This window comes from Myxocyprinus asiaticus, chromosome 35 (assembly GCF_019703515.2).
Source record: "Myxocyprinus asiaticus isolate MX2 ecotype Aquarium Trade chromosome 35, UBuf_Myxa_2, whole genome shotgun sequence".
Classification (NCBI taxonomy): Eukaryota; Metazoa; Chordata; class Actinopteri; order Cypriniformes; family Catostomidae; genus Myxocyprinus; species Myxocyprinus asiaticus.
This window is the reverse complement of record NC_059378.1, coordinates 23,022,698-23,049,141: the sequence shown is the minus strand read 5'-3', so window position 1 is coordinate 23,049,141 and position 26,444 is coordinate 23,022,698. Positions and strand designations below refer to the sequence as shown.

Here is a 26,444-nt window from a genome sequence, read left to right as displayed (position 1 = left end):
CCCTGGCACGGTAAATGGGACAAAAACAAAGTGGATCGGACCGATCCACACAACACTACTCCAGTTAGTCAGCAACAGGGGGTGGTTCTTGCACGTGCACAGGATGGGGGTGGGGGCAGAGCGAGAGGGAAATTCATTAGAAGAGTGTGGGCAAATCTGGCTGATGCGAACTTTCTAAACTCCAAGGAGGACAAATAGCTGCGAAACAGACCAAGAGTAAAAGGTCAGACGAATATAAAGGAGCCGCGTCAACATCGGCGAGGCTTTTCAGCAATGGAGAGACCTCCGAGAGGTAAAAGGCATGAAGACGGATGCAGAAGTTGCTCTTTTTCTTCTCGATAGGCGGGTAACATAAATTTTGCTGTTTCACAGAACCCATATATGCTGTTGTTGTGATATTAGATTCAGTAGCAGGAGAGTTGTGTGTCTGGAGCTGGTGCGCGTAAAACCATCTCATGTGCATGAATTTGGGGGGCGGAGCTTCCAAAGGAGCATTGAAGAGAGGGGTGTGTTGTTTTGGCAGTTGAGTTTGAATATCAATATTCGTGTTTCTCAGGAATTGCTGAGTGCACCTTTAAGAACACCTACAAGGCAACCAAATAACTAATGTTGCTCTATAAAACTAAGAAAATTAACATTACAGTTCAACTCACCCTGGGTGGTGCTCCAATCCAATCCACCCACAAAAAGCTTCCTGCAACACATAGATGAGAGAATGTCATAATGCATGTGTGTTTACTCAGAAAGGAACATGAGTCATGGCGAAGAAGGAAAAGAAGGCTGTCCTGGTATTCATCGCCTAAAATGAGTGATCTGTGAATGGGTGATCAGAACCCACTCATCCATCCAAACAAACCTAACCGGCTCCGAACCCACCTCAAACTTGAGACGGTTAAAAAATCTACCTGCCAAAAGTAAACTACTGCTAGCTGGGACATGGAAAGACGCTGTGCATGAATGCTGCTCACGATTATAATCTTTTAGTAAGTAAAAGAGAGCAATACAAGACGGCAGTTTTATGATGAAACTTGAAGGAATGTTCCATATAATCGACAGCATTTGTGGCATAATGTTGATTACTACAAAAATAATTTAAACTCGTCTTTTGTTTATAAGAAAAAAAGTATAATCACAAAACGTAAACATTATACAAAACAAGATTACTGGCATTATGGCATTTAGCAGATTACATTGTTTGCAGGTTTTACGTCGTCATGACAACGAAGTTGTAATATTGTACTTGAATATTACTTTACATAGATAAGGTTACTAAGAAATTTTATCACACAACACATATTAACACCTGTCATTTTTACGCACTGTGGCTATATTTCGGCAACATTACGCCACAAATTCTGTAGCAATACAAGAATCCAGTTTGACTACTCAATTAGTCATTATACAGCTTAAAACGTAAAAAGATGAGCAACATGATCCTCTAGTCATTTTAATTAAAATTTACAGCATGAAAGATAGAGTGATACAAGCCTACAGTTTGATTTAAAAAAAAAAAAACTTATAGCGTGACCAAGAGAGCGATACAAGCCTTCAGTTTGACATCGTCAGCTTTGACACCCGATTCTTCGAAATCAATCTCTCTGTCTGTATCGTCAGTAAAGCATATTATCTGTTTAATTAACCGAGAACATGTACGATGTTCCCTTGTTCCTCGTAACAGAGAAGTTTACTGGTTCACGAGTGTGAGTTGCGGAGCCCGGCGGGCTGGTTGGCTGGTATCTGCTGTACCCCGGGCCGCCCGAAGCGCAACTCTCCTGGCTACAGTAGAGCGGGTGCAGTGCATCCAAACGCTTTCCATATAACCCAGCGTGTCTTACCCGATTTCATCTCCAGCTAAGTTGCTGTTCATCTCCGTGACGAGGGTTGTGGACGGGAGTGCTGACATGGGTCCTCTCGCTCTGTCTCCTGCCGGTCTCCGCCGCATGGGAAGGTCACACTCCGCTTTCGGTTCAAACAGAATCTGCGCAACACTGACGCGAGCCACGGGGCGCACCAGCAAGGGCGGTGCAACGAGACAAGAGCATGCTGGGAAATGAAGTCCGTCTGCCAAAGCATGAACAGTTGGCTTTATCCGAGTCCAGGCTTAATCTTATTTCTTTGAAACTGGTATTATAGACCTCCTTGATAAATTGCAACATTATCACAGGCTTTGTAGTTAATCACATACTCAAAGACAAATAAACAAATGTTTTCAGTTAACTTTTTGGTCAATGTAAAATTTGTATGTTTTAATGTTAATTTCAGCACACACTAATACATTTAAAAAAAATGAAAAGTTGTATGTGGTAACATTATTTAATGCATAATGATCTCATTTGAACTAACAATGAACAATTGTATTTATATAAAAAACAATTATATTGTTCATTGTTTGTTAATGAGACCTAATATTGCATTACTGTAACTAATGTTAACAAATGCAACCTTATTTTAAAGCAAGTTTTTTTTATATTTATCAATAGATAAATAGTATATACAAAAATATAAAAGATGATGATAACATTGTTATTGTCATTGAAATAACTGAATTAAATATAATATCTTCCTGAGACTGAAGCAAAAAATATTGTTTTCAATGTAGTTTTTTTTTTTTTTTTTTTTTTGTCAACACAGTGCACAGTGTTTTTTGAAAAGGGTGTCAGGACCCAGTCACTACACTCAAAAACAAATATATATATATATATATCTTTTAAAGATTTATGTATTTGAATTTTGTAACAAATTTCCATCTAATTGAATTGAGTAATCTTTAATTAAAAAAGTTTGAAAAAAAAATATTAGTTTGATTAATTTAATATAGTCAGAGATTGTCTTACACAATTCAATTTTATGGATTTTTTATTTTATTTATTTATTTATTTATTTATTTTTTATGAAATTCAAATGCATAAATCTTAAAAATAGGCCAAAATATTTTTTGTTTCTGAAAATGTACATTTTTCTATTAACAAATCAAGTTTTAGATTTCAAGCTAATTTTCTACTTTAGCACATACTATGCAACACTGCTTTAATAAAAAATTTCAAAGAATATTGGACATAACCCCAGGAGATAGATAGATAGATAGATAGATAGATAGATAGATAGATAGATAGATAGATAGATAAAGATATTTCCAGCTTGAATTTTTGAATGCACTTAAGTGTGCATATGAATTAGCAATGCCTACATTTAATTGTTGTTCAATCATAATGACTCTTTGTCCGAACTTTAGCTCAGAAATCTAATTTCATAGGATTATCTCATATTTCCTAGAAATGTGTTTATTTTTCTGTCACCCAATAGGTGAAAACATATGTACTGAGTACTGGTGTCCCTTACAAATGTGGCATATATGGGCCTGGGTAGCTCAGCGAGTAAAGATGCTGACTACAACCCCTGGAGTCGCGAGTTCAAATCCAGGGCATGCTGAGTGACTCCAGCCAGGTCTCCTAAGCAACCAAATTGGCCTGGTTGCTAGGGAGGATAGAGTCTCATGAGAATCTCCTCGTGGTTGCTATAATGTGGTTCTTGCTCTCGGTGGGACGCTTGGTAAGTTGTGCGTGGATGCCACGGAGAATAGCGAGAGCCTCCACACTACGCGCTAGGTCTCCGCAGTAATGCGCTCAACAAGCCATGTGATAAGATGCGCACATTGACGGTCTCAGATGCGGAGGCAACTGCTATTCGTCCTCTGCCACCTGGATTGAGGCGAGGCACTACGCCACCAGGAGGACCTAGTGTGCATTGGGAATTGGGCATTCCAAATTGGGGAGAAAAAAAAATTAAGAAAAAAAGAAACAAATGTGGCATATATGGGCTAGGAGAAAGTTAAATAACAAATTGTCCTCAGGATAAAAAATAATTGCTGGGTCTCAGGAGGATATGGTGATATGTTTGATTAGGGTTGTACTATCAACAAGTTCAACAAGTTCACTAATAAACTATTGGACGTGCAGTTATCTGTTTTTTTAGGACAGGAGAAGGAGGTGCTACAGTACAGAGTATGAAAGGCAGATGTTTTATACACTACATATTTCCTCTAGTTGGTCAAGTAATTAGTGTTATATATTTATCTCTTACAGTTTGTTGTGAAGCTATTGCATGATGCATTAAATTAATAACATACAGCCACATTACTTTAACAGTGCAGGTCATGCATGACCAGAATTACATTGTTCTTAAGAGATTATTACATTCCAGCTAAATGGATTTTTACTTTGAGTACTTATGTTAGGGAGAAATTATTTTTTTCTGATTTTTTTCATCCATACATTGCCATTCTGTGTTCTGTACACTTCAGCTTGACAACAACTATATAGTTAGTTAACTTAATAATTAAAAAAGTATTTTTGTATAGCAAAGTGTTCAGATTACCCACTGAGAGTAACTGAATGATATTACAGTTTTCTGCTCACTAACTAAATGTTAACTGTTAAACACATTTGTGCATAGGGATTGTTCACCCAAAAATTAAAATTCTCTCATCATTTAGTCACCCTCATGCCATTCCAAATGTGTATGACTTTTTTTCTTCTGCTTAACACACACACACACACACACACACACACACACACACACACACACACACACACACACAAGATTTTTAGAAGAATATCTGAGCTTTGTAGGTCCATACAATGCAAGTGAATGGTGACCAAAACTTTGAAGCCCCAAAAGCACATAAAGGCAACATAAAAGTAATCCATTCGACTACAGTGGTTAAATTAATGTACTCTGAAGTGATATGATAGTTGTGGGTGAGAAAGAGATTCATATTTAAGTCCTTTTTTTTTACTTTAATTCTCCTCCCTGCCCAGTAGGTGGCGATATGCACAAAGAATGCAAATTGCCAAAAACAAAAGAAGAAGAATGTGAAAGTTGACATTTATAGTAAAAAATTACTAAAATATTGATCAGTTTCATATCATATCACTTGAGAAGACATGAATTACACCACTGGAGCCATATGGAATAATCTGGCCACCATTCATGTGCAACGTATGGACATACAGAGAGGAAATAGTCTTCTAAAAATCTTTGTGTTCAGCAGAAAAAGGTAAGTCATACACACCTGGGATTGCATGAGGGTGAGTAAATGATGAGAGAAGTTTAATTTTTGGGTGAACTATCCCTTTAAGATATAGTAACAGAACATGGCAGAGTAGATATTAACTAGACACAGTATACTCAAGAGGCCAAAGATTGCTGAGATAATATTTTAACTATTGTGTAACAACTGGAATGTGGTGACCTCAATAAAATCAAGGATATGAGAGCAGCCTACAAAATATTGACAAAAACTGCAAAAATGTGACCACCTGGCATCTGAATAGTTCAGAAAGTCCACTTGCCCAACTTCAACAATCAGACTCATGTGATTAGGGTTTATATTCTGAGACCACTCTGGTGTTCTGATTTTTGAAACACTATCAAAAAAAGTAGTTCCATTTTCTTTTGATATGTATCATGGCAATACCATGTTTTTTGGACATGCAGTAACATGGTATTATTTGAGGTATGTCGGTATAACCATCTGATACCAACACTGTACCATGATACCTCCACAATACTTTTTAAGGGAATGCATAACCCAGTAAGGCATTTCAAATGAACAGTAGTGAAGAAGGTTACAGTGGGGTTAATCATCATGAATCACAAGCTGTTCCAGCTGTCTAAAGCAATGAACGTCAGAGACCACCCCCTTCAGAGTACTTCTTATCAACTGAGAGCTACACTCACTCACTCTTTCACTACATTTATTCTTGCACAATCAGCAATTCTTTAAATATATATAACCCAAGATAGCGGGGAGAGGATCTCTTCAGCCACTGCACCCATACACAACACTACTACACATCTGTCATTCAACAATCGACCATGTCCACTGCACAGCCGATCTTCTCAAAGGGGGAAAACTGCAAACAAGTGTGGCACGACGCGAATGCTGACTACAATGAGGCCGATACACACTTGGAGATCATGGGAAAACCCGTTATGGAGCGCTGGGAGACTCCATACATGCACTCCCTTGCAACAGTTGCTGCATCTAAAGGTACGTTTCAATGACACTGTTGTTGTTGTTGTTTTGATTTGGGCATACAGGGGTCTATGAACTGAGTTACATTTTGTTTTAACTTAAAAGTGACTTTATTATAATGCTATATGCAGGGCCGTAGCTTAGTGGTTTGAAAGGTGGAACTAGTGGCCCAAAGGTCCAGGGGGGCCCCACAACAAATTAAAAACTGTATTTTTTAATATGAAAGGGGCCAAGAGCAATATACAGTTAGGGGGCCCAGAATTCCTTGCTACGGTCCTGGCTATATGTAACCGCATGTCTTATTAGTCAAAAACTTAAACCTATATTTCAAAATGGAACGTGCTCTAAATACACAAGTCGCGTTCTGCAACGAATTCTACTACGGCGAAGGCAATGCTCATTAATATTAATTTGTTTATGCTGACGTTGCTTCGTAACCTTCCTGGATAGTCCAATCATAGATATCTATATTATATACATATGTATATCTATGAGTCCAATGGCGTAACCTAATAAATATTCATGAGCACGCCTGTCCAGTAGTAGGACGACATAATACATGAACTTTCACGTTGCAGCAGCGAGATAAGAACGTTTATATAAAGTATTATCTGACTGTGACAAGAACACGTGCTTGTGCCACGGCAACAGGTGGTACGTTCCTCCTAAAACTACAGAAGTCAAAGACCTGTAAAAAGAATTCAAAAGAATTAACTACATTTAACTCGTTTTCACTACAATTTTGAACATTCCACGAGACGGCGCGAGACAGTGTACGTGCTTGCATTCAATTACATTTTGCCATTTTTGATTATTTTACAAACACAAATGTTACATCCCATTTATGTATACAGATTCTCACGAGTGTGTCAGTTCAATGGTTTACTAACTAAATATCTAGAATTTCATTTAATTTGAGAAAGGCGGACACTAGTGACCTCTTCTTTAGTCCTTTCATGCCTATTTTTACTCCTCTCTGAAATATCACCTCAGGACCTTTCCCATGACCTCCACTTTGCCAATCATATTTGGCATAGTAGGAATAAGATTGTTACTATGTAGAAAACTGAATGTGTCAATTAAAAAGGATTATATGTATAGGAATCAAAATTCACATTTATTGGCTTATGAAAGAAATTGGACTGGTTTTATCCAAAGGACACAGTAAGCATGCCATATTAAGTATTTTTGATTACACACTATATACAATATAATAAATGCTCAAAATACTATACACATTATACAATACAAATACAGAGTAATTATATAGATGAAGAGTGCATTTGAGTAGATAGAGTCAGCATTAATAAACAACTTGACTCCCCTTTTGGATATATAGGTGGACGGGTGCTTGAGATTGGCTTTGGAATGGCCATAGCAGCCACTAAGGTGGAGTCCTTCCCCATTGAGGAGCACTGGATAATCGAGTGCAATGATGGCGTGTTCCAGAGGCTGCAGGAATGGGCCAAGAGTCAGCCACACAAAGTACTGCAATATTCCATTAAACATCTGTGACATCAAACAGCTGCTCAAGTCTGCTTTTACTGGGCTATGCTGTTATTACATATTACAAGGACTCATATTGTTAATTACATTGTTGTTTTCAACTACTTAGGTTGTTCCTCTGAAAGGCCTATGGGAAGATGTGGTACGAACTCTACCTGACAATCACTTTGATGGTAAAATGTGTTTAATATTTACTGTAAGAAAATGTATAATTTATTTATTTATTTTTAACAAATGAGTGAATAATTCTGTATATATTTGTCACCCAATCACAGGGATTCTTTATGACACATATCCTCTGTCAGAAGAAACGTGGCACACACATCAGTTCAACTTCATAAAGGTTTGTGACTAACTGCAGTCTGCGAAAACCAGTTAACTTATATGTTTACCTAACTCAGTTTTTTTAAATGCTTCGTAATCATGATAAACTCTGTTCTTAGGGTCATGCAAATAGACTTCTGAAGCCCGGCGGTGTGCTCACATACTGTAATCTCACTTCCTGGGGTGAATTACTGAAAAATAAATTTAACGACATTGACCAAATGTTCCAAGTGAGTAAATTAAATCCTAACAGAATCCTTTTAACTCAATCCGACAACAGTATTTTGTGATATGGTTTTATGTTGTGCAACTTATACCTTCAGGAGACACAAGTTCCCCACCTACTGGAAGCTGGATTCAAAAAGGAGAAGATCAGCACCACGTTGATGGATATCAGTCCTCCCAGTGAATGCAAATACTATTCCTTTAATAAGATGATCACACCAACTATTGTTAAACACTAACAAAACACAAACCCTGTGTTCCTACCCATCATTATACTGTCAATTATCTCAAGAGCTTGCAAATTATTTAATTCATTTATAATGGCCGATTGCAGTAAAGTCTCTCATTATGACTCCAAAAAAGTTTTACAAATGACCAAGAGATATTTTTTTCTTCTTTTTTGATTGTATTACATGAAAATAAACATTAACATGATTTACACATGATTGTATGTCATGCTTTATTTACTTTAACTCTTTAAGCTCAGAGGGTGTTAAGATTTCCTGTATCTGTGGCATATCTAAAATTAAAGGCTTATAACTTGAAAAAACAAAACAAAAATAATAATAATACAAAAAGAGGGTCAAGTGTGTGGTATCATTGTAAAGAAAATGATAAATTATGTGACTCTCCTAAGAAACTGCTAAAAAAAAAAGTCAAAATTCCCAATCATGTCAACTGTAAGATGTAAAATGTTGTGCTGACACAACAAAGCAAGCAAAAGTTATAGCATTACAAATATAATTTAACCGTGTTCAAAAAATGTCTCCAAGGGCCCAAAAGCATCTGCAAACAAATAAAACATAATTGTACATAAAAACGAATTACACATGCAAACACAATGACTCAAGGTCTGCATAGCATGCGGGCATGATTTTAGTAATGAGATTTCACAGAACAAGTTTCATTCTGTGACGCCCGAGTCCTCATTGAGTCTGTCATGTGCTTAGCGCCATCTCCTTGTGGCCATATGTAACAGTCACCAATCACGTCTCTCTGCTCAAATATGGATGACTTTTTGCACCAATCTTAACCCAATCTGATTAGTTTAGCGTTCCATGGTACTACACATTTCCAATGATGTCATCTGATCAAGGAACTCTAAGGTGTTTTCAGCCAGATTGCAAGATGCCGTGTGCACTGTGCACTTTGTGCTTTATGTCAATTATCTAATGATCTATGCATTCGTTTACCTTGTGTGAGGGCTTGTTTGAAAGATAATCGCCTCCAAGTAATGGCATGTGATTTTATGTTGTTTACTTTTTATTAAGTTATAAGCGAAAATGCTGCAGGTATGCAACACCTGTTCACATGAAACTTCAAAGTCAAAGACATGTACTTAGCTATTACTCACTATATTTTTGTCTGCGAGTACAAATAGGTGGGTTGTATTCAACTCTTTGAGAGCTTTCCAACAAAATGTGACATATGGCTATTTGATCAGTTTGATGTTTTTACTGATTACAATAAGATGTACAGTGCAAAATTATTAATAAATTATCAAAACAGAATACAAATTTCAAAACACTTGTTCAGTTTTGGTCATAATGCCTACATGCATTGTAAAGTAGAGCTTCTAAGCTTTTCAAACAGTACCTATTTTGTGTTGGTCATGACTGTAGTTATTAATATTATGATAATTATATTTTTCTTGCAGGCCCGCTGAGCTTAAAGGGTTAAATATATAAAAATAAAAAAATGTATATATTATTTAATATAATAATATATTTTAATATAAATATGGGGGGGAACATGACTCAGACATGTAAAATAAAAATATCTGATCAAAATGAATTCAAACGCTCAGTGTTCAGGCAGAAAGTCCTTTATTGTGCAAAGAGTAGGAGCTTAAGCTTGAGTCTTCTGGGCACAACAAATGACCAATTTTAAATAAACATTTTTACAGACCAGACACACATCAACAATCACATCTCACTTGCGATACCAAATTCTCATTTTCTTCTCTCGTTTGATCTTCTTCTGTAACTGCAGTGTTCCATAAAGCAGAGCCTCTGCCGTTGGAGGGCAACCTGGATAAACAATCAAACACATTGCTATACGATACTCTAAATACCTGGCTAATAAAGAACCTTTTGAAACCACACTATCTAAAAGAGTCAATCTTGGTTATGTCTCTTAGAATTTTAAATGATACACACCTGGGACGTAGATGTCCACTGGAACAATGCGATCACAACCTCTGACCACCGAATAAGAGTAATGATAGTAGCCTCCTCCGTTCGCACAGCTACCAAAAACAAACAAATCAGAAATCAGTTGCAGTAAAGTGAGGTCCTATAACCAGCTCGAGCTAGTTAAGCTTGTCAGGTGAAAACATCAGCAGTCAGATTTTTGCAAAGTCTGTGCTGATCAGCTGATTTCTCATGCAGATGATAAAGCAACGGTGTCTTACCTTCCCATGGAAATGACATATCTGGGCTCTGGCATCTGATCATACACCTGCCATGAGCGAGACATACAAATATTACTGTACCAGAACAGTCGTGTAAACAGCTACCTCTCATGAAAGTCTGTAAAAATACCATTTGGGAGCAGTAAGAGGTTTACAAACCTGATGCAAACCACATCCACACAAGGGTTGAAATCTGATTAAAATATGATATTTTGGAATGCGTCTCAGTCTGATCAATTAGATCAGATATGAGATTTAAAAGAAAATTTGGCCATTTGAGACACAACATTTTTAACATCACAAAAAGGGCGCAAGAGTGTCTCACTCTTTTTTCCTACAGAGGACTAGATGACTTCACTATGTAGTGAACGGAAAGAGTTTTGGAGGGTTTTCAGTGCCAAGGCAATATGTTATGATTGGGGATTGCACGACTACTGATTTTTAAAAGTCGACTAGCTGAGTTCATTAGCGGAGTCGAATTCAATTAGGGGTGACGTCATTCCACTAGGTATGTTATAAAATATTGATATATCAATTATTGATCGGCACGTTATTTTATCGTTATATTTTTGAGGCATCAATATATTAAAATTAGCCGACATTTAAATTAGAAGCCTAATTTGCGTGGTTTCCAATTCACTCAGATGGCCTTCTGTTTAACAGTCTGACGTAATAGCGTTGGGAGACCACAAGAGGGTGATATAATATTTACTTAAGCAGGTCGCGGTCAGGAAAGGCATAGGTATCACACACGCACGTGCATGCACACAAGCACGCGCACACAGGACGAGCTGATGTGGCGCATCAGATGACAGTCCAAAGTTACAAAGGTTTTTGTATTTCAAGAATGAACAAAGTGACGTTGATGATTTTGCAGGTTACTGTATGAAACTGGTATAACTGCGCACACTGAACGATTAGAAATGGCTACATTAATTATGCAATTTCACTGTATGTAGCCTTGAAATTTATTTAATTCAAGCTGTCAAACCACAACACGGACCACAACTTGACGTGCTTTTCTAACGGTTGCCAAATTGTGTACTTGAAGGAGCGAACAGCATTCAGGTCAGCATAACACTAGTATTATGGTTATTTTTAAAAGCCATTTTGCATATATTGCAGGTTACTGTAGCATTTCTGTCATCTTTATCAGAGTAGCCTATGGAATTTTCTGAACATTATCACTGTTGATACAGTGCTACGCGCGTGTGCATTATACAGAGAACACGTAAGATTGTTGTGGATATGTTGATGCGTTGTGTGGTTGACCAGAGCGAAACAGTAAACAAACACCAGTTCTGAAGTGCATTCTGTGTGTGCGTCTTTTAATGCGAGTCTGACAGAACATCACAGCCTATATTTGAGCCACTCAGCCTATTCAGTGCAGAAGCACCGGCTTCACACCCGCTGAAATCTGAATTTCCTTCAGATGCATTTTATAAATCACGTAGTGAGCAACTAGTCAACTTTGGCTGACAGTGTCGAATAAGTTAGTTGTAGTCGACTAGTCGGTGCAACCCCTAGTTACGATGCAAAAATTTTCAGTTTTATGTCCTCTCTTTTCATACTGACAGCTACTCACAGGGGATCTCTGAGAAATTCTATTGCCGTTGTGCTGATGTTTAAATCATTACTATAGCGACCAATGTTCATGCACCGGATTACTGACTACAATAATCTGAACAAAAAGATTTGATCACTTGCAACATCACAGTGCGGACAGTAAGTCCTAAAGATCAGATATAAAAAGTTCAGTGTGAACAAAGCCTAATATGCAGTACTCGAAAGTGTTCGCAGTTTATTCAAACTGCTATGGTGCAAGTACCTTTCGTAAAGCAGGGGCCATTTTATTTGTGAGTGTTCCTGCGACAATCATGACATCAGCCTGTCTGGGGCTGGCTCTGAATACAACACCAAATCGATCCATGTCATAACGAGGGGCAGCCATGTGCATCATCTCCACAGCACAACATGCCAGACCAAAGGTCATGGGCCACAAGGAGCTCTAAACAGAAACACGGATTGAACAAAATCAATGCTGATACTTTCACTGCTTTAGGAAGAGTTTCAACTTTAAAAACATGACATCTCACAAAGTGTACAGAAAGAACACCTGTTTTTGTTCATTTCTTGAGCAGAAAATGCATATATTTGGAACCTATAATGAGGAAGAGTTACATACTCTGCGTGCCCAGTTGACCAGATCATCCAGCTTGGTGATGATGTATTCACCCTTACTGCTGACAGCTGAAGCTGGTTTTGTTGCCAGAGCCGTGCTTTTCTCTCTGATCGAGACCAGGCTGGAAAAAGGAAGGTAAGCTCAATTAATAATATTTTATATATATATATATATATATATATATATATATTGATCAAAATGACCATTTCAAGGGCATACAATACACAAACATTACAAAATAATTTATTCCACACCTTTTGGAGTTTTCATCCTTTGTCAGCTGAACTTTTTTGTGAACAGTTAATGATGAAATGGCCCTACATTACAAACACAATACAAGTTCAAAGATAGAAAATTATTATACTATATAATATTATGCTGAAGGCGATTTCATACAGTATACAGTTTATATGATCAAATCATTCTACAATAAAAAATACAAAAATGATCATAGAAATTACACAACTAGGTAGACATAGTTTGATTATGTAAGATAGTGTGTTTGAATGAATAGTACTACCAAAAATGAAAATTCTCGCATCATTTATTCACCCTCATGCCATCCCAGATGTGTGTGAACATCTTTCTTCTGCTGAACACAAAGATTTTCAGAACAATATCTCAGCTCTGTAGGACCATACAATGCAAGTGAATGGTGACCAAAACTATGAAGCTCCAAAAAGCATATAAATGCATCATAAAAGTAATCCATAAGACTTAAGTGGTTTTATCCATGTCTTCTGAAGCGATCAAATCTGTTTTGGGTGTGAACAGACCAAAATGTAACTCCTTTTTTCACTGTACATCTTGAAATCTGCAGTCTCCTTAGCAATCATGATTTTAAAGCTTGATTACACTTCCTAGCGCCATCTTGCGCTCTGCGCATGCGTCAAGTGTAATCAAGCTTGAAATCTTGATCCTGCCTAGAGACTGCAATGGCAGAACTTTCAGTGAAAAATATGTTGTTTTTTGGTCTGTTCTTACCCAAAACCTATTAGATCACTTAAGAAGACATGGACTAAACCAATGGAGTCTTCTAGATTACTTTTATGCTGCTTTTGTCTTTTTTTGGAGCTTCAAAGTTTTGGTCACCATTTACTTGCATTGTATGGACCTACAGTGCTGAGTTATTCTTCTAAATGTTTCATTTGTATACTGCAGGGGGAAAAAAGTCATTCACATCTGGGATGGCATGAGGTTAAATGATGAGTGAATTTTCATTTTTGGGTGAATTATTCCTTTAAAATCAGACATAAAGTAACAAGTTACTTAGAAGTAAGTAGAGTCAATTCAATTTTAGTGGCACCTGTGAAAGTCCCACCTTTTCTTATACCAGCCTAAAATTCCTAGGTCTGGCCAGATGCAAATCGAAAACTTACCTTAGATTAAAAGAGCCAAGGGCGGGAAGCCGGGGAACTGAAATAATAACACAAATGTCATTATTTAAAAACCGTATGATTCAGAAAACATTTTCAAGAGGAATGTCAGTAGTATTATCTGCTATCAGTTGTATCACAGTTTGATCTGGTTCAGAAATAGATTTAAATTATATACAACAACGTCTGTCAAGTGTAGTGTTTCTCAAAATAATTGCATAGACAAATATGCACATATCAACCCACAACAAAGGAAAGCTAACAAACTCATTTCCTAATTAATAACTCACAAATATTAATATCACAGATTTAATCGTTTGATTTCAATAAACATGCACTAAATACTTGTACTTAGAGAGTCAGCAAGGCTATTATGTATCAGCTTTGTAACAATGGTTTACAGAAATCGTGGCATATTATTTAAAAATGCATAAGTTCAATATGATGTTTATGTAGTTTGATCCTTAAGTAATGCATGTTGTTTTTAATCTGACAGTCTCAGATCAGTCATGTTGAGTAACAAGGTCAGTGAGGAAAATCCTTCACAGCATGACACAATTCCCTTAACAGACGAAGATGCATTATTGTAAAGTTAAACATAATACAATCCATCTAAATACGATGCAGTAACTGCGATGTTGCATTATCTTCATGTTTAAAAACGTCTCAGAACGATACCGTTTACTTACCCATCAACGCCGCCATCTTTGCAAAATACCTACTTCAGTCGTGACGCGACTTCCTCTTTGTGAATAAAAGACCTTTTATAATCCAACACAGTATTGAATTATTACTTTCAAACAAGATCCCACAGTACATTTATACATTATAGGAATAGTTCACCCCAAAATAAAAATAAAACAATTCTCTCATCATTTACCTTCAAGTCATCCCAGATGTGTATGACTTTTTTTTTCTTTTCTTCTGCAGAACACAAATTAAGATTTTTAGAAGAATATCTCAGCACTGTTGGTCTGTTCAATGCAAATGAATGGTGGCCAGAACTTTGAAGGTTCAAAAAGCATATAAAGGCAGCATAAAAGTAATCCATACGACTCCAGTGGTTAAATCCATATCTTCAGAAGTGATATGATTGGTGTGTGAGAAACAGATCAATATTTAAGCCCTTTTTAAATATAGATTTCATATAAATCCCTGCCCAGTTTTGAGAATCCCTGAGAATTGCTAAAACAAAAGAATGTGAAAGTGAAAGTAAAGATTTACAGTAAAAAAGGACTTAAATATTGATGTTTCTCACCCACACTTATATCACTTCTGAAGATATAGATTTAATCACTGGAGTCTTATAGATGACTTTTATTCTGTCTTTATGTGATTTTTGAACCTTCAAAATTCTGGTCACCATTCACTTGTGTGGACCTACAGAGCGGAGACATTTTTCTAAAAGTCTTTGTTTTGAGCAGAAGAAAGAAAGTCTTACACATAAGGGATGGCATGAGGCTGAGTAAATGATGATGAATTTTCATTTTTGGGTGAAGTATCCCTTTAATTATTACGTTCAAAAAAAAAAAAAAAAAAGAAAAATCCCACAGTATACATTTTTTTTTTTTTTTTTTATGAAATCCTGATGCAACAGTGCACTAAATTACATTACAAAATACAATTCAGTACTACACTATTATAATATTCAATGTTAATATATAAATATGTTTACTCTTATGGAATTTAGTAATAATAATAAACTAAATCAAACATATATTGTACAACCACATAAGTGGCGTGAATCCTCAACATTGTGAGACTTCTCATTTTTCTCCAAATTAAAGGTATAAACTCATAGATTTGCTCCTGAGGTTTCTTTCTGGTAGTGCGTGCAGGTTCATGAAGGGTTCTCCTATGGAGGTCTGGTAATTGTTGGACTATTAATACGTCATGTCAGAAGCCTGATGAAGGCACCTGTAGCAAGTTTCCCTGGGAGTAAAGTAACCAGTGGAAGGCACGGATAGCCCTATATCATCCTATATGGGATAGATAGAACTTTGGTTGGCCATTTTTAATACCGGCACTGTATAACATTGCTGATTTGTGCACCCATACCATGATGCAGGAGGGTGAGAATGGTGGGGGCCAGACTAAACTAGAGAGGGCCTGCCTGAGTCTGTATTGCTCGAGATGGTAGATATAATCATAATGTGAAATTACTTATGAAGAAACTCAAACAAATTGTTATCTCAGAAAAACTAATGTTTTTCTTAGTTTATTGGAGTCCTTTAAAAATACACTTCTGAATACAACACAATAATTCATTTAAATCAATTTAACACTCTTTAAATTGTGAAAATGGAGCAAAAACATTTCTCAAGTGGGGCTATTATATACTTAGCACAATCCTGTACAAATACCTCAAGGTTTAGCAATAAATTAAATGCAGGATTCTAGCCCTAATCTTCACAGGGAGTCAGAACACCAGCTGAGCAGGGTGACCATGGGTGAAATGTTAAGACTGTTCTCTATCAAATAAACATTTGTGCTTCTTTCTGGTGTAAATTATAGCACAGTAAAAGCTTAAAAAAAATGTAGCCCTAGTTGGCATGTCGTCTGGGAAGTTCACTGCATGACTTTACAGATATTTGCATTTCATTAAGGGTTCAGTCTTCAGAAAGCAGCCTGTGAAAGTGGTCGGTTCTCTTCTTCAGAACGTTTCTGAAGTCATCCTGTAAACACAATCAAATAACAATAAGTTGATCATTAATAAAGAAAAAAAATTCTAGTACTTTTACTTATGCTTGTAATACGCAACAATTAAAGATGTAAAGGAATAATTATAATAATTCATATTTATATCCTGATGTTTTTATTATAAAATTAATAATTTTTTCATAATTTATTGAACATTTTTGCTACTGTAGCTTAAAGACTTGTATTTAAATGTGAAAATGGCACATGCAAAATGAATATTAATGCCTTAAAAGCACTCACCGCTTGCATTAGTTTCTCCATATAAGGGATGAGCTTTTGCAGCTCACGGTCCTCTTGATCTCCAAACCAGCTCTTTATGGGAATCATGTTCATCAGCTGCAAAAAAAATTAAAAAAAGATCAAGCCCCATTCCATCCAATCCGAGCTCACTGATGCATATAACATTCCACCCAAAAGTCACACTGGCATACTAGTGGTCAAACCACATGGAATAGAATCCTGCACACTGTGCTGTAAGAACAGACGTACGTGGTACGGGAAAGTGTGGGGGGCGTTGTCCAGGATGACTGTCTTTGACAAGTCCCTCTCCAGCACACTCAAGTCTTTAATGTAGTGTCCAAGCACACATGCGCAATCGTCCTGATACAAACGATGCCTTGAAAAAAAGCCACATAATTACAAAGAGTAGCCATTTTTATCCTTATTTAAAGTGTGTAATTTCTGTAAACTGAAAACACGTTAGCTTTCCTGGATCAGATGACGACATCAGAAATGATGTAGCGACATGGAACACTAAACCAATCAGACTGGGTTCAAATGCAAAAAGTCATCCATATTTGGGCAGAGAGACATGTGATTGGTGACCGTTATATATGACTACCAGGTGATGGCGGCAAGTACATGACACAGACTCACTGATAATTCAAATGACACAGAATGAAACTCATTCTGTGAAATCTCATTACTAAAATCATGTCTGCATGCTATGCAAACCTTTAGTCATTGTTGCTTTTGCATGTGTAATTCGTTTTTATGTACATTATTCTGTTTTATTTGTGTGGGAGGCTTTTGGATACTTGGAGACATTTTTGGACACTAGGATAAATTATTTTTGTAATCCTATAACTTTTGATTGATTTGTCATATCAACACAAACTTTTTATCAGTTACAGTTGACATGACTGGGAGCAAAACAAGAGCAGTTTTTCCAACCACCTTATTTAAACCCTTAGGTATATAATGTCAAATCAAAAAAAAAAAAAAAAAAAAAAAGAAAGAAATGTGGCTGAAGTGTTCTGTGATTTTTCAGCAGTTTCTTAGGCTAAGAGTCTCATAATTTATCATAATCTATATCATTCTTTTTTTTTTTTTTTTTTTTTTACAATTTTTCTTTACAGTGATACCAGACACCCTCCTTGTTTTTTTTGTCGAGTTATAAGCCTTTAATTTTGGGTAAGCCACTGAAACAGGAAATCTTTAAAAACATCCTCAGTGCTTAAAGGGTTAAAAGACTCCACCAATCTGCCCCAAACTCACGCCTTTGGTTTACCTAATGTTGTTTGCACTCAAAAATGTTTTTAGGCATCTGGAATGTTTCTCTGGCACATTTTACACTGACAGAGTGCCGGTGCCAAATCTGATCCTGTTACGCAAATGTACAATGAAAAACTGGCTCCGCACCGGCCCATTAAACGTGGTGGTTTAGATCTAGGAATCACTAACCAACACTATCGTTTAACGACAAACTTTTCTTAACAGCAACAACTCAGTCTGGCCAGTTTGATAAAAAAAAAATAAAAGTATAATCACTCCAAATATGAACAACGAAGCTTTCTACACTTCAAGCAAAGCCTCACCTAAAAAGCTTTTTATTAGGGTCCAATATGTCCACAATCTTTTCAGCATATTCCTTTTTAGCAGAGGTATAAACAAACATCTGGAACAGAAAAAAACAATACATATTTATTTACTGGGAACAATGAGCATTTGAGAACCAGCCCTGACAAACTGTCAGTCTTTGTTTTTACCTCAAAATGCTTGGTCATGGCTTGTAGGAACTCTTTCACATATGGCCTGAGAATTAGGTAGACCTATGAAAAGAGAAACGATGAATGATAAAAACATATGTCTAAAATAATAAAAAGTAATAAAACAAAATTCCAAAGCTTTTCCATGACAGCTGCAGGAATTTAAACAGTACTTCAAATCTTCTCACATCGAAAACCTTTGGGAATAGTTCACACCAAGATGAAAATACTGTGTTAACTCATGTTGCTCCAAACCCATATGAATTTCTCTCTTCTGCGAAACACAAAAGGTGATATTTTAAAGAATGTTTGCGATCCCTTATCTACACACAATTTGATTCACTTTAAAGTTTAAAAACAGCCCAAAGTGTCATAAAAGTAGTCCATTCCACTCCTGCATCATACTCCAAGTCTTCAGAAGACATATGATAGGGGTGTAACGATCCATCGATCTGGATCTAATAACCAACGATGCAGTGTCATTGATGAAATATGTAAACATAGATGTATGTTTTTATAAGATGCACCTTTATTTTGACACTTTAATGCCAGCCACGTCCGTACGCATTTCCGTCAGGTGATGCAGCAACCTTATAATATTCATCTCGCTTTAGAAGCACTAGATATGCTTCTCATGTGGGACACGGATGTGCATGGAATGATTGAAGCCTGAAAGTATTAGTCCACCCAAAAATTTAAATTCAGTCTTTGTTTACTCGCTCCTGTGTTGTTATTACCCCATATGACTATTTCTTTCTTAACACAAAGGGAGAAATTGCGAAAAACATTGTGCTCAGTGGTGTCATACAATGGCAGTTTATGGTGACCACCTCTTCTAGCTTCAAAAGGACACAAAAGTATAATAAAAAAACTTATTGTATGCGACTCATGGGTGTTCAAGCAAAAACATGGGGGTTGTTTCACTTCAACAGGACCACCAGCGATATTAACAACAGAAAACACAACACAGCTGCACACAAACCAGAAAACAGAAATACAAACATGTCTGAAGTGTTTGTAGTCGAAAAATAGATGCACTTCTATGCCTAGTGGATGGGGTTAAACGGCGTGACGCAAAATATAGAAACCAAGCGATCGACAGAATATCCCGTCGTGGCTGCTTAGGACAAAAACTCTGAATAACATAGAAAAGATAACTTTTATGGCATGTCATTTGCAGTCTGAGTAGGACACGTTGTGACTGTGGCTGCCTTCAGCCCCATACCTCGGTCTGATTGAGGACTCCGGTTCTAACAAATAAGCCTGGACACTGAAATGCATCTATTTTTCGACTACAAACTCTTCAAACATGTTTTGTAAGTTCTGTTCTCTGGTTTGTGTGCAGCTCTGCTGTGTTTTCCACTGTAAATATTGATGGTGGTCCTTTTGAAGCGAAACAAATGAGTTCCACCTTGTGAGGGGCAGCGTAGCTACTGTTGATCTCATGCAGACTCATGAACCTGCAGAGCAGACCAACGGTCGGTCAAGAGTTTCACTTAATAATACATTAGATTTTGATTTGTTTCTCACCAAACCTTATCGTATTCCTTCAGAACAAGACATGAGTCGCATACAATAATTTTTAAGACGTCTGAATTATACTTTTGTGCCCTTTTGAAACTTGAAGAGGTGGTCACCATAAACTGCCATTGTATGACATCACGGAGCACAACATTTTTTTCACAATTTCTCCCTTTGTGTTAAGAAAAAGAAAGAAAGTCACATGAGGTTATAACAACACAGAGGTGACTAAACAATGATTGAATTTTCATTTCTGGGTGAACTATCCCTTGAAGTTGCGCTCTGCTATATCTGTGCATGCACAGGATATCATAGAGTAGCTCAAATGTGTGATTAAATCCGGATTTCCTCGATATTGTGGTGCAATGAAACCCATTTGAATTGTTAGCAGTATATATAGAAGCAAGATGAAGGCAATGTTCAACACCATTCACGCCATCGTGAAGAAGGGAAGACCATTCTCGGATTTCAAGTGGATGTGCGAGTAAGTTTTAATTACCCACCACACACACACACACACAAATTCTCTGTTAATAATAGCATTATATTACCTGAACCGAGTGATTTTCATGACGTTTGGTTCTGTAAACGGTTCTTGAACCTGCATTCTTCCGGTGATGCGGACAGAAAACCAGACTAAGATGAACAAAACTCATTTTTCAGCTCTGCAACACTGCTTCTGAATCTTCAGCGTGAGACATAAAGTCTGACTAGTGTAGTCTGATCCCCAAACAAATGACTCTTTTGAGCCGGTTCTTTTGAATCTACAACGCAAATGATAATGTGCATTCAGTTTAATCCATTTCCAACAAATGACTCTTTGAGCAAGTTCTTTTTAGAGAATCAACAATTACGGCACTACCAGTGTTGTCCGATTCCTGAACTAATGACTCTTATGAGCCAGCTCTTGTTAGTGAATTAACGAGACTTATGAATCAGTATGAGCTGACTGGATAAATCTGACTGAATTAATTGACTACTTTGAAATAACCCAAGAACTGTTACTGTGTTATATGTACATAACATTTAGATTTGTTGTAATAAGTGAATAATCTAAAAAAAAAAATAATAATAATAATAATAATAAAATAAAAAAAATCTAAAATGGACTTTCAGGCATTTAAATATTTCACAAATAATAAAATAGTAAAATTCTTTAAAACATCAGCTCACTTTTAAATATTTAGACAGTATTATTTTTTTGTCTCATGTCTGTAATATATGCTTTTAAAATGCAATAAAACAATAAAAAATTGGCCTGCAAGAAATCTGACTGGCTAGTATTTTTTTCATCAACCAGCACCCTTGGCTGGTAGGCTAAAAAGTTAATTTCGGACCCTGGCAATCACTACTTTTTGGGTAAGCCACTAGCAACTGCTACAGAATGGAAATCAGTGATCACAACATTCTTCAAAATATATCCTTTTGTGTTCCACAGAAGAAGAACAATTTTTTGTTGGTTTTGAAACGACAAGGGGGAGTAAATCATGACAGAATCATTTTTAAATGAACTATTCCAATAAATAATTCACAAACCTTGTACTTGTGATCTTGAAACCGGGTGCTGAATGTATGTTCTGCATCACTGATCATATTAAGCGAACTAAACACAAGGGTTTCATCCTATGATCAAACAAAAATGAGATCTGAAATGTCACAAACTAGCCATCTCTAAACCACAATCCAACCAGTGCACAAAAGACTCACCAAATCGAGCACTAGGGTAGCAGCAGGTGTGCTCCTCGTCTTTGGTGGAATGTCCCGAACTGCTGAGACGGGTCTGGACTGTTGTGAACGGTTCGGAATGTTCTTAATAAACGTATAGCTGAGGAAAAAACAAACAATTAAAATTAAACCACTGAATGAAAAGCACAATATCAATTCCTTCTATTTTTACTGAATACAGGAAAGAATGACTCACGGACTGAACACTTCATCATTTTCGTCATCCTCTGAGAGAGGGCTGATGGCACTGTAGCCAAACACACAGTGTTCAGGACTAAAAAGGGCTCCTGAGTTTGGCTGCTCACCTATTAAACAAGTAACTTCTGTTATGAATTGTTTTATCAACTCACATTTGTCCCAAAACGCAAATCTGGAAACTGATTATTATTAAAAACTATAGACAACATGTTATATAAAAACAGTTCCAAACCAGTTGGTCTTGTAGTGTTTTTGCACTCACTGTCTTTAGAGGGTGTGTGGAAATGCACTGCAGGAGAGTAGAGACTTCGAGCAGCAGGATTCAAAGAGGAATGTCTGTCCCGCAAATGATGGACTGGGGTTTTGAAATCCGATTCTTAAAATACAAAAGGCAAGGATAATCATGAATAGTCATTGTATATCAGGCAATACTGTTCAAAAGTTTGTAATCACTATGAAATTGTGAAATTTACACTATTAATTAAGGTTGTATTAAAGGGATAGTTCATTAAATTGCTGAAAACGTCATGAATTGTGTTTGAAATAATGGTCATATCAGCGGAGGACCTTTTAAATGGATAGTTCACCCAAAAAAATTCTCATAATTTACTCACCTTCATACCATCCCAGATGTGTGACTTTCTTTCTTCTACTGAACACAAACAAAGATTTTTAGAAGAAGATCTCAGCTCTGTTGGTCCATTCAATGCAAGTATATGGTTGCCAGATGTTTGGAGCTCCAAAAAGCATATAAAGGCAGCATAAAAGTAATCCAGATGACTCCAGTGGTTAAATCTATATCTTCAGAAGCGATATGGTGTGGACGAGAAACAGATCGATATTTAAGTCCTTTTTTTACTAAAAATTCTACTCCCTTCCCAGTAGGTGGCAATATGCATGAAGAATGATAATCGACAAAAACAAAAGAAGAATGTGAAAGTGAAAGTGGAGATTTATTGTAAAAAGGTACTTAAATACTTAATTGTTTCTCACCCACAACCATCATATCGCTTCTGAAGACATGGATTTAACCACTGGAGTCTTATGGATTACATTTATGCTGCCTTTATATGCTTTTTGGACCTTCAAAGCTCTGACCACCATTCACTTTCATTGTGAAGACCTATAGAGCTGAGATATTCTTCTAAAAATCTTTGTGTTCAGCAGAAGTAAGTCACACACATCTGGGATGGCATGAGCGTGAGTAAATGATAAGATTTTTTATTTTTTTTTGGGTGAACAATTCCTTTAATATCATAGCACCCTTAAACAACATGCATTTACCTTTACAGTCATCAGTTGATAAAGATTTTCTCCTTCCACATTTAATGCGTGGACGTTTGGTTGCTGTTGGAACTTCATCAGAGTCCAGATTCAAGCGGTCCTGAAGAACTTCTAGCTCGTCCTAAAGTAAGGGAGAACAACAACATGAAAATCACTTAATCCATTTGCCATTTCTCAAACAAACCTTCAAGTAAACTGAAAATATATAGACATATCTTTAAACCTTTAAGCAAATCCACAGTTCCTGTTATAAACTATTACGTGTAATTAAACTCAAAATACATTAGTAAATAGCAAATAATTTTAAATAATAATATAAGGGTTAATTTCTTGAGAAAGAGGGAATATCCATTTGCTTTTTCGTCTTTAAATCACCAGTATCTACAAAATACATATGCTCCTTCCACAGCAGTACACAGAGAAGCTGATTGGCCGAGAAACAACATTCCTAATGCCGTTCAAAAATACTGAAATCTTATTGGCTGCGAGGAACGAATGTCCCCACCCATCTGCACACATCTGGGCCAGAACTGACGCTCACAATCAATAACACACACATTCTAAATTATAATTAATCTGAACAAGAACTTGTGTCTGAAAGTCTTTAATGGTTTTTATAATATGATGGATAATGAAATCCGACTATAGTAACGCCATTTAACTCGCTCTCTGAATCTCCCACATCGCTTCTGTTAGCATCATGCTAACCAGGCCTGTACAGATCATCCACAAAGCGGAAGCATATACTTCATAAGACAAAACGCACACACGTTTGCTTTCTTAAATATATTTAGTATTCATTACAGCAGGATGGACCTGTATCTGGACCCGCGGGGTCTGCGGTTCCGGAGCAGCTCGACGGCGGCGGCGCGACGGTGTCGTTGGGTTTTCATTAAAAATATTCCTCGAACGAAGTCTCATTTTCCCGCAGACCTGATTAAAAATATGTCTTTATCATGCGTAGTTTAAACGATCAAAAATAATACAGTGGTCCGGGAGGCGCGTTAATCTCCATGAATGTGGATCATCGGTTTTGTCTCGCTGTTTCTAGACGGACTGACCTAAGTTTAAAAACTCATTGAGAGCGCAACCTAGTCTCAGCCAATCAGAGTAAAAGCTCCAGGCAGTTGGCGGAGCAACGTGATGCGGAAGTCACGTCGATGACAGGATTCTGTTTACATTGAGAGCACCGCACTTTATAGGCCACGGATATTAAAACACAAATAAGGACATAAAGACCTCTGTATTTCGTCAGACGAAAACTCTTTATTTTAAACATTTATTAAATATTTATTAATTTAAAATTAGGTAACGTGGACAAACAATTGCTCTCTCAACTAAAGATCTTTCAAATGCTATAATCAAATCACTTTTATTGTCACACAACCATATACACAAGTGCAATAGCGGGTGAAAGTCTTGGGTGCAGTTCTGAGCAACATAGCAGTCATGACAGTGATAGACATACACCAATTTACAATAAACATAAGATTTACACATCACAATTTATATATCTAATATACACACAATTACACACAACACAATATACAAATAATAATATACAATGTACAGTACACAATACACACAATATAGAACACACATTATACAATAAAAGTAGTATATATAGTATATATAAAATATACAGTAGGTTGTATTGTACTGTATTGACCTTCAGGCTGTCGGTTGATAGTCAGCTGCCAGTGTGTTGTTAAGAGAGATATAATTATGACAGTCCATTGTGAGATAATAAGATTAATAAAGTGCAGTGCTGATGTATATTGATCGTGAGAGATCAAGAGTTCAAAAGTCTGATTGCTTGGGGAAAGAAGCTGTCATGAAGTCGGCTGGTGCAGGTTCTGATGCTGCGATACCACCTGCCTGATGGTAGCAGTGAGAGCAGCCCATGGCTCGGGTGGCTGGAGTTTCTGATGATCCTCCGAGCTTTTTTCAAACACCGCGTGGTATATATGTCCTGGAGGGAGGGAAGCTCCCCTCCCATGATGTGTCTGGCATTTCGCACCACCCTTTGCAGGGCTTTGCGGTTGTGGGTGGTGCTATTGCTGTACCAGGCAGTGATGCAGCCAGTCAGGATGCTCTCTACAGTGCTGGTGTAGAACCGTGTGAGGATGTGGTGGTTCATTCCAAACTTCCTCAGCCGTCTCAGGAAGAAGAGGCGCTGATGAGCCTTCTTCACAACAGCCTCAGTGTGGACGGACCATGTGAGTTCCTCAGTGATGTGGACACCGAGGAACTTGAAGCTGCTGACTCTCTCCACTGGTGCTCCATTGATGGTGATGGGGCTGTGTTCTCTGTATTTTCTCCTGAAATCTACCACAAGCTCCTTTGTCTTGTTGATGATGAGGGAGAGTTTGTGCTCCTGACACCAGCGTGTCAGAGTGTGCACCTCCTCTCTGTAGGCCGTTTCATCATTGTCAGTGATCAGACCTACCACCGTCGTATCATCAGCAAACTTAATGATGGCATTGGAGCTGTGTGTTGCCACACAGTCATGTGTGTACAGAGAATACAGGAGTGGGCTGAGAACACACCCCAGTGTTGAGGGTCAGTGATGAGGAGATGTTGCTGCCCATTCTAACCACCTGGCATCTGCTTGACAGGAAGTCCAGGATCCAGCTGCACAGCAAGCTGTTTCACACCGGAGTTTCACATCAAGCTTGGAGGGCACTATGGTTTTGAATGCTGAGCTGTAGTCTACAAACAGCATTCTCACATAAGTGTTTCTTTTTTCCAGGTGGGAGAGAGCAGTGTGTAGTGTAGATGCAATGGTATCATCAGTGGAGCGGTTGTTGCGGTAAGCAAACTGCAATGGGTCCAGTGAGGGAGGCAGCACAGAGCAGATGTAATCTCTGATTAGTCTCTCAAAGCATTTGCTGATGATTGGGTTCAGAGCAACAGGACGCCAGTCATTTAGCAAGTGATTTTGGATTGCTTTGGTACAGGCACA

The 26,444-nt window shown here is 37.2% G+C and overlaps 4 protein-coding genes and 1 long non-coding RNA gene across 13 annotated transcripts in view; 2 read left to right on the top strand and 3 right to left on the bottom strand.

Moving 5' to 3' along the window:
- Window positions 1-1,982, bottom strand: part of dazap1 (DAZ associated protein 1) — a 29,516-nt gene extending 27,534 nt beyond the window's left edge. For 6 of the 8 annotated variants that reach the window (XM_051672936.1, XM_051672932.1, XM_051672939.1 and 3 more), the window contains exons 1-2: window positions 1,836-1,976; window positions 654-694 (exon numbers count right to left, since the gene is read on the bottom strand). In XM_051672936.1, coding sequence (XP_051528896.1) covers window positions 654-694; window positions 1,836-1,942 — 148 coding nt within the window. In that variant the 5' untranslated portion in view covers window positions 1,943-1,976. Of the gene's footprint in view, window positions 1-653; window positions 695-1,835 lie in introns of all 8 variants that reach the window. The other 2 variants (XM_051672934.1, XM_051672938.1) reach the window with 2 other exon arrangements.
- LOC127426264 (uncharacterized) overlaps window positions 1-1,996 on the top strand; it is a 33,504-nt gene extending 31,508 nt beyond the window's left edge. The window contains exon 3 of the long non-coding RNA XR_007894762.1: window positions 1,852-1,996. This is a non-coding gene — a long non-coding RNA (uncharacterized LOC127426264). The remainder of the gene's footprint in view (window positions 1-1,851) is intronic.
- A 3,756-nt stretch (window positions 1,997-5,752) lies between these two features.
- gamt (guanidinoacetate N-methyltransferase) lies at window positions 5,753-8,533 on the top strand. The gene is made up of 6 exons (XM_051673501.1): window positions 5,753-6,052; window positions 7,377-7,522; window positions 7,653-7,716; window positions 7,819-7,886; window positions 7,987-8,097; window positions 8,191-8,533. Exons 1-6 carry the CDS (start codon window positions 5,878-5,880, stop codon window positions 8,329-8,331), a joined length of 705 nt encoding a protein of 234 aa, XP_051529461.1. The 5' UTR covers window positions 5,753-5,877; the 3' UTR covers window positions 8,332-8,533.
- A 1,368-nt stretch (window positions 8,534-9,901) lies between these two features.
- ndufs7 (NADH:ubiquinone oxidoreductase core subunit S7) lies at window positions 9,902-14,813 on the bottom strand. The gene is made up of 8 exons (XM_051673502.1): window positions 14,753-14,813; window positions 14,067-14,103; window positions 12,942-13,004; window positions 12,691-12,808; window positions 12,334-12,513; window positions 10,506-10,552; window positions 10,252-10,340; window positions 9,902-10,122 (listed from the first exon to the last, which is right to left on the bottom strand). Exons 1-8 carry the CDS (start codon window positions 14,766-14,768, stop codon window positions 10,025-10,027), a joined length of 648 nt encoding a protein of 215 aa, XP_051529462.1. The 5' UTR covers window positions 14,769-14,813; the 3' UTR covers window positions 9,902-10,024.
- A 1,443-nt stretch (window positions 14,814-16,256) lies between these two features.
- LOC127426590 (CTD small phosphatase-like protein 2) lies at window positions 16,257-24,584 on the bottom strand. Of its 2 annotated transcripts, none has more exons than XM_051673493.1 (11): window positions 24,284-24,584; window positions 23,480-23,600; window positions 22,458-22,571; window positions 22,194-22,302; window positions 21,980-22,097; window positions 21,809-21,895; window positions 18,752-18,814; window positions 18,581-18,660; window positions 17,253-17,379; window positions 17,004-17,099; window positions 16,257-16,738 (listed from the first exon to the last, which is right to left on the bottom strand). In XM_051673493.1, exons 1-11 carry the CDS (start codon window positions 24,398-24,400, stop codon window positions 16,673-16,675), a joined length of 1,098 nt encoding a protein of 365 aa, XP_051529453.1. In that variant the 5' UTR covers window positions 24,401-24,584; the 3' UTR covers window positions 16,257-16,672. The 2 variants fall into 2 exon arrangements, with proteins under 2 accessions (XP_051529453.1, XP_051529454.1); XM_051673494.1 differs by having other exon boundaries at window positions 16,259-16,738; window positions 24,296-24,583.
- Between the last annotated feature and the right edge of the window lie 1,860 nt (window positions 24,585-26,444).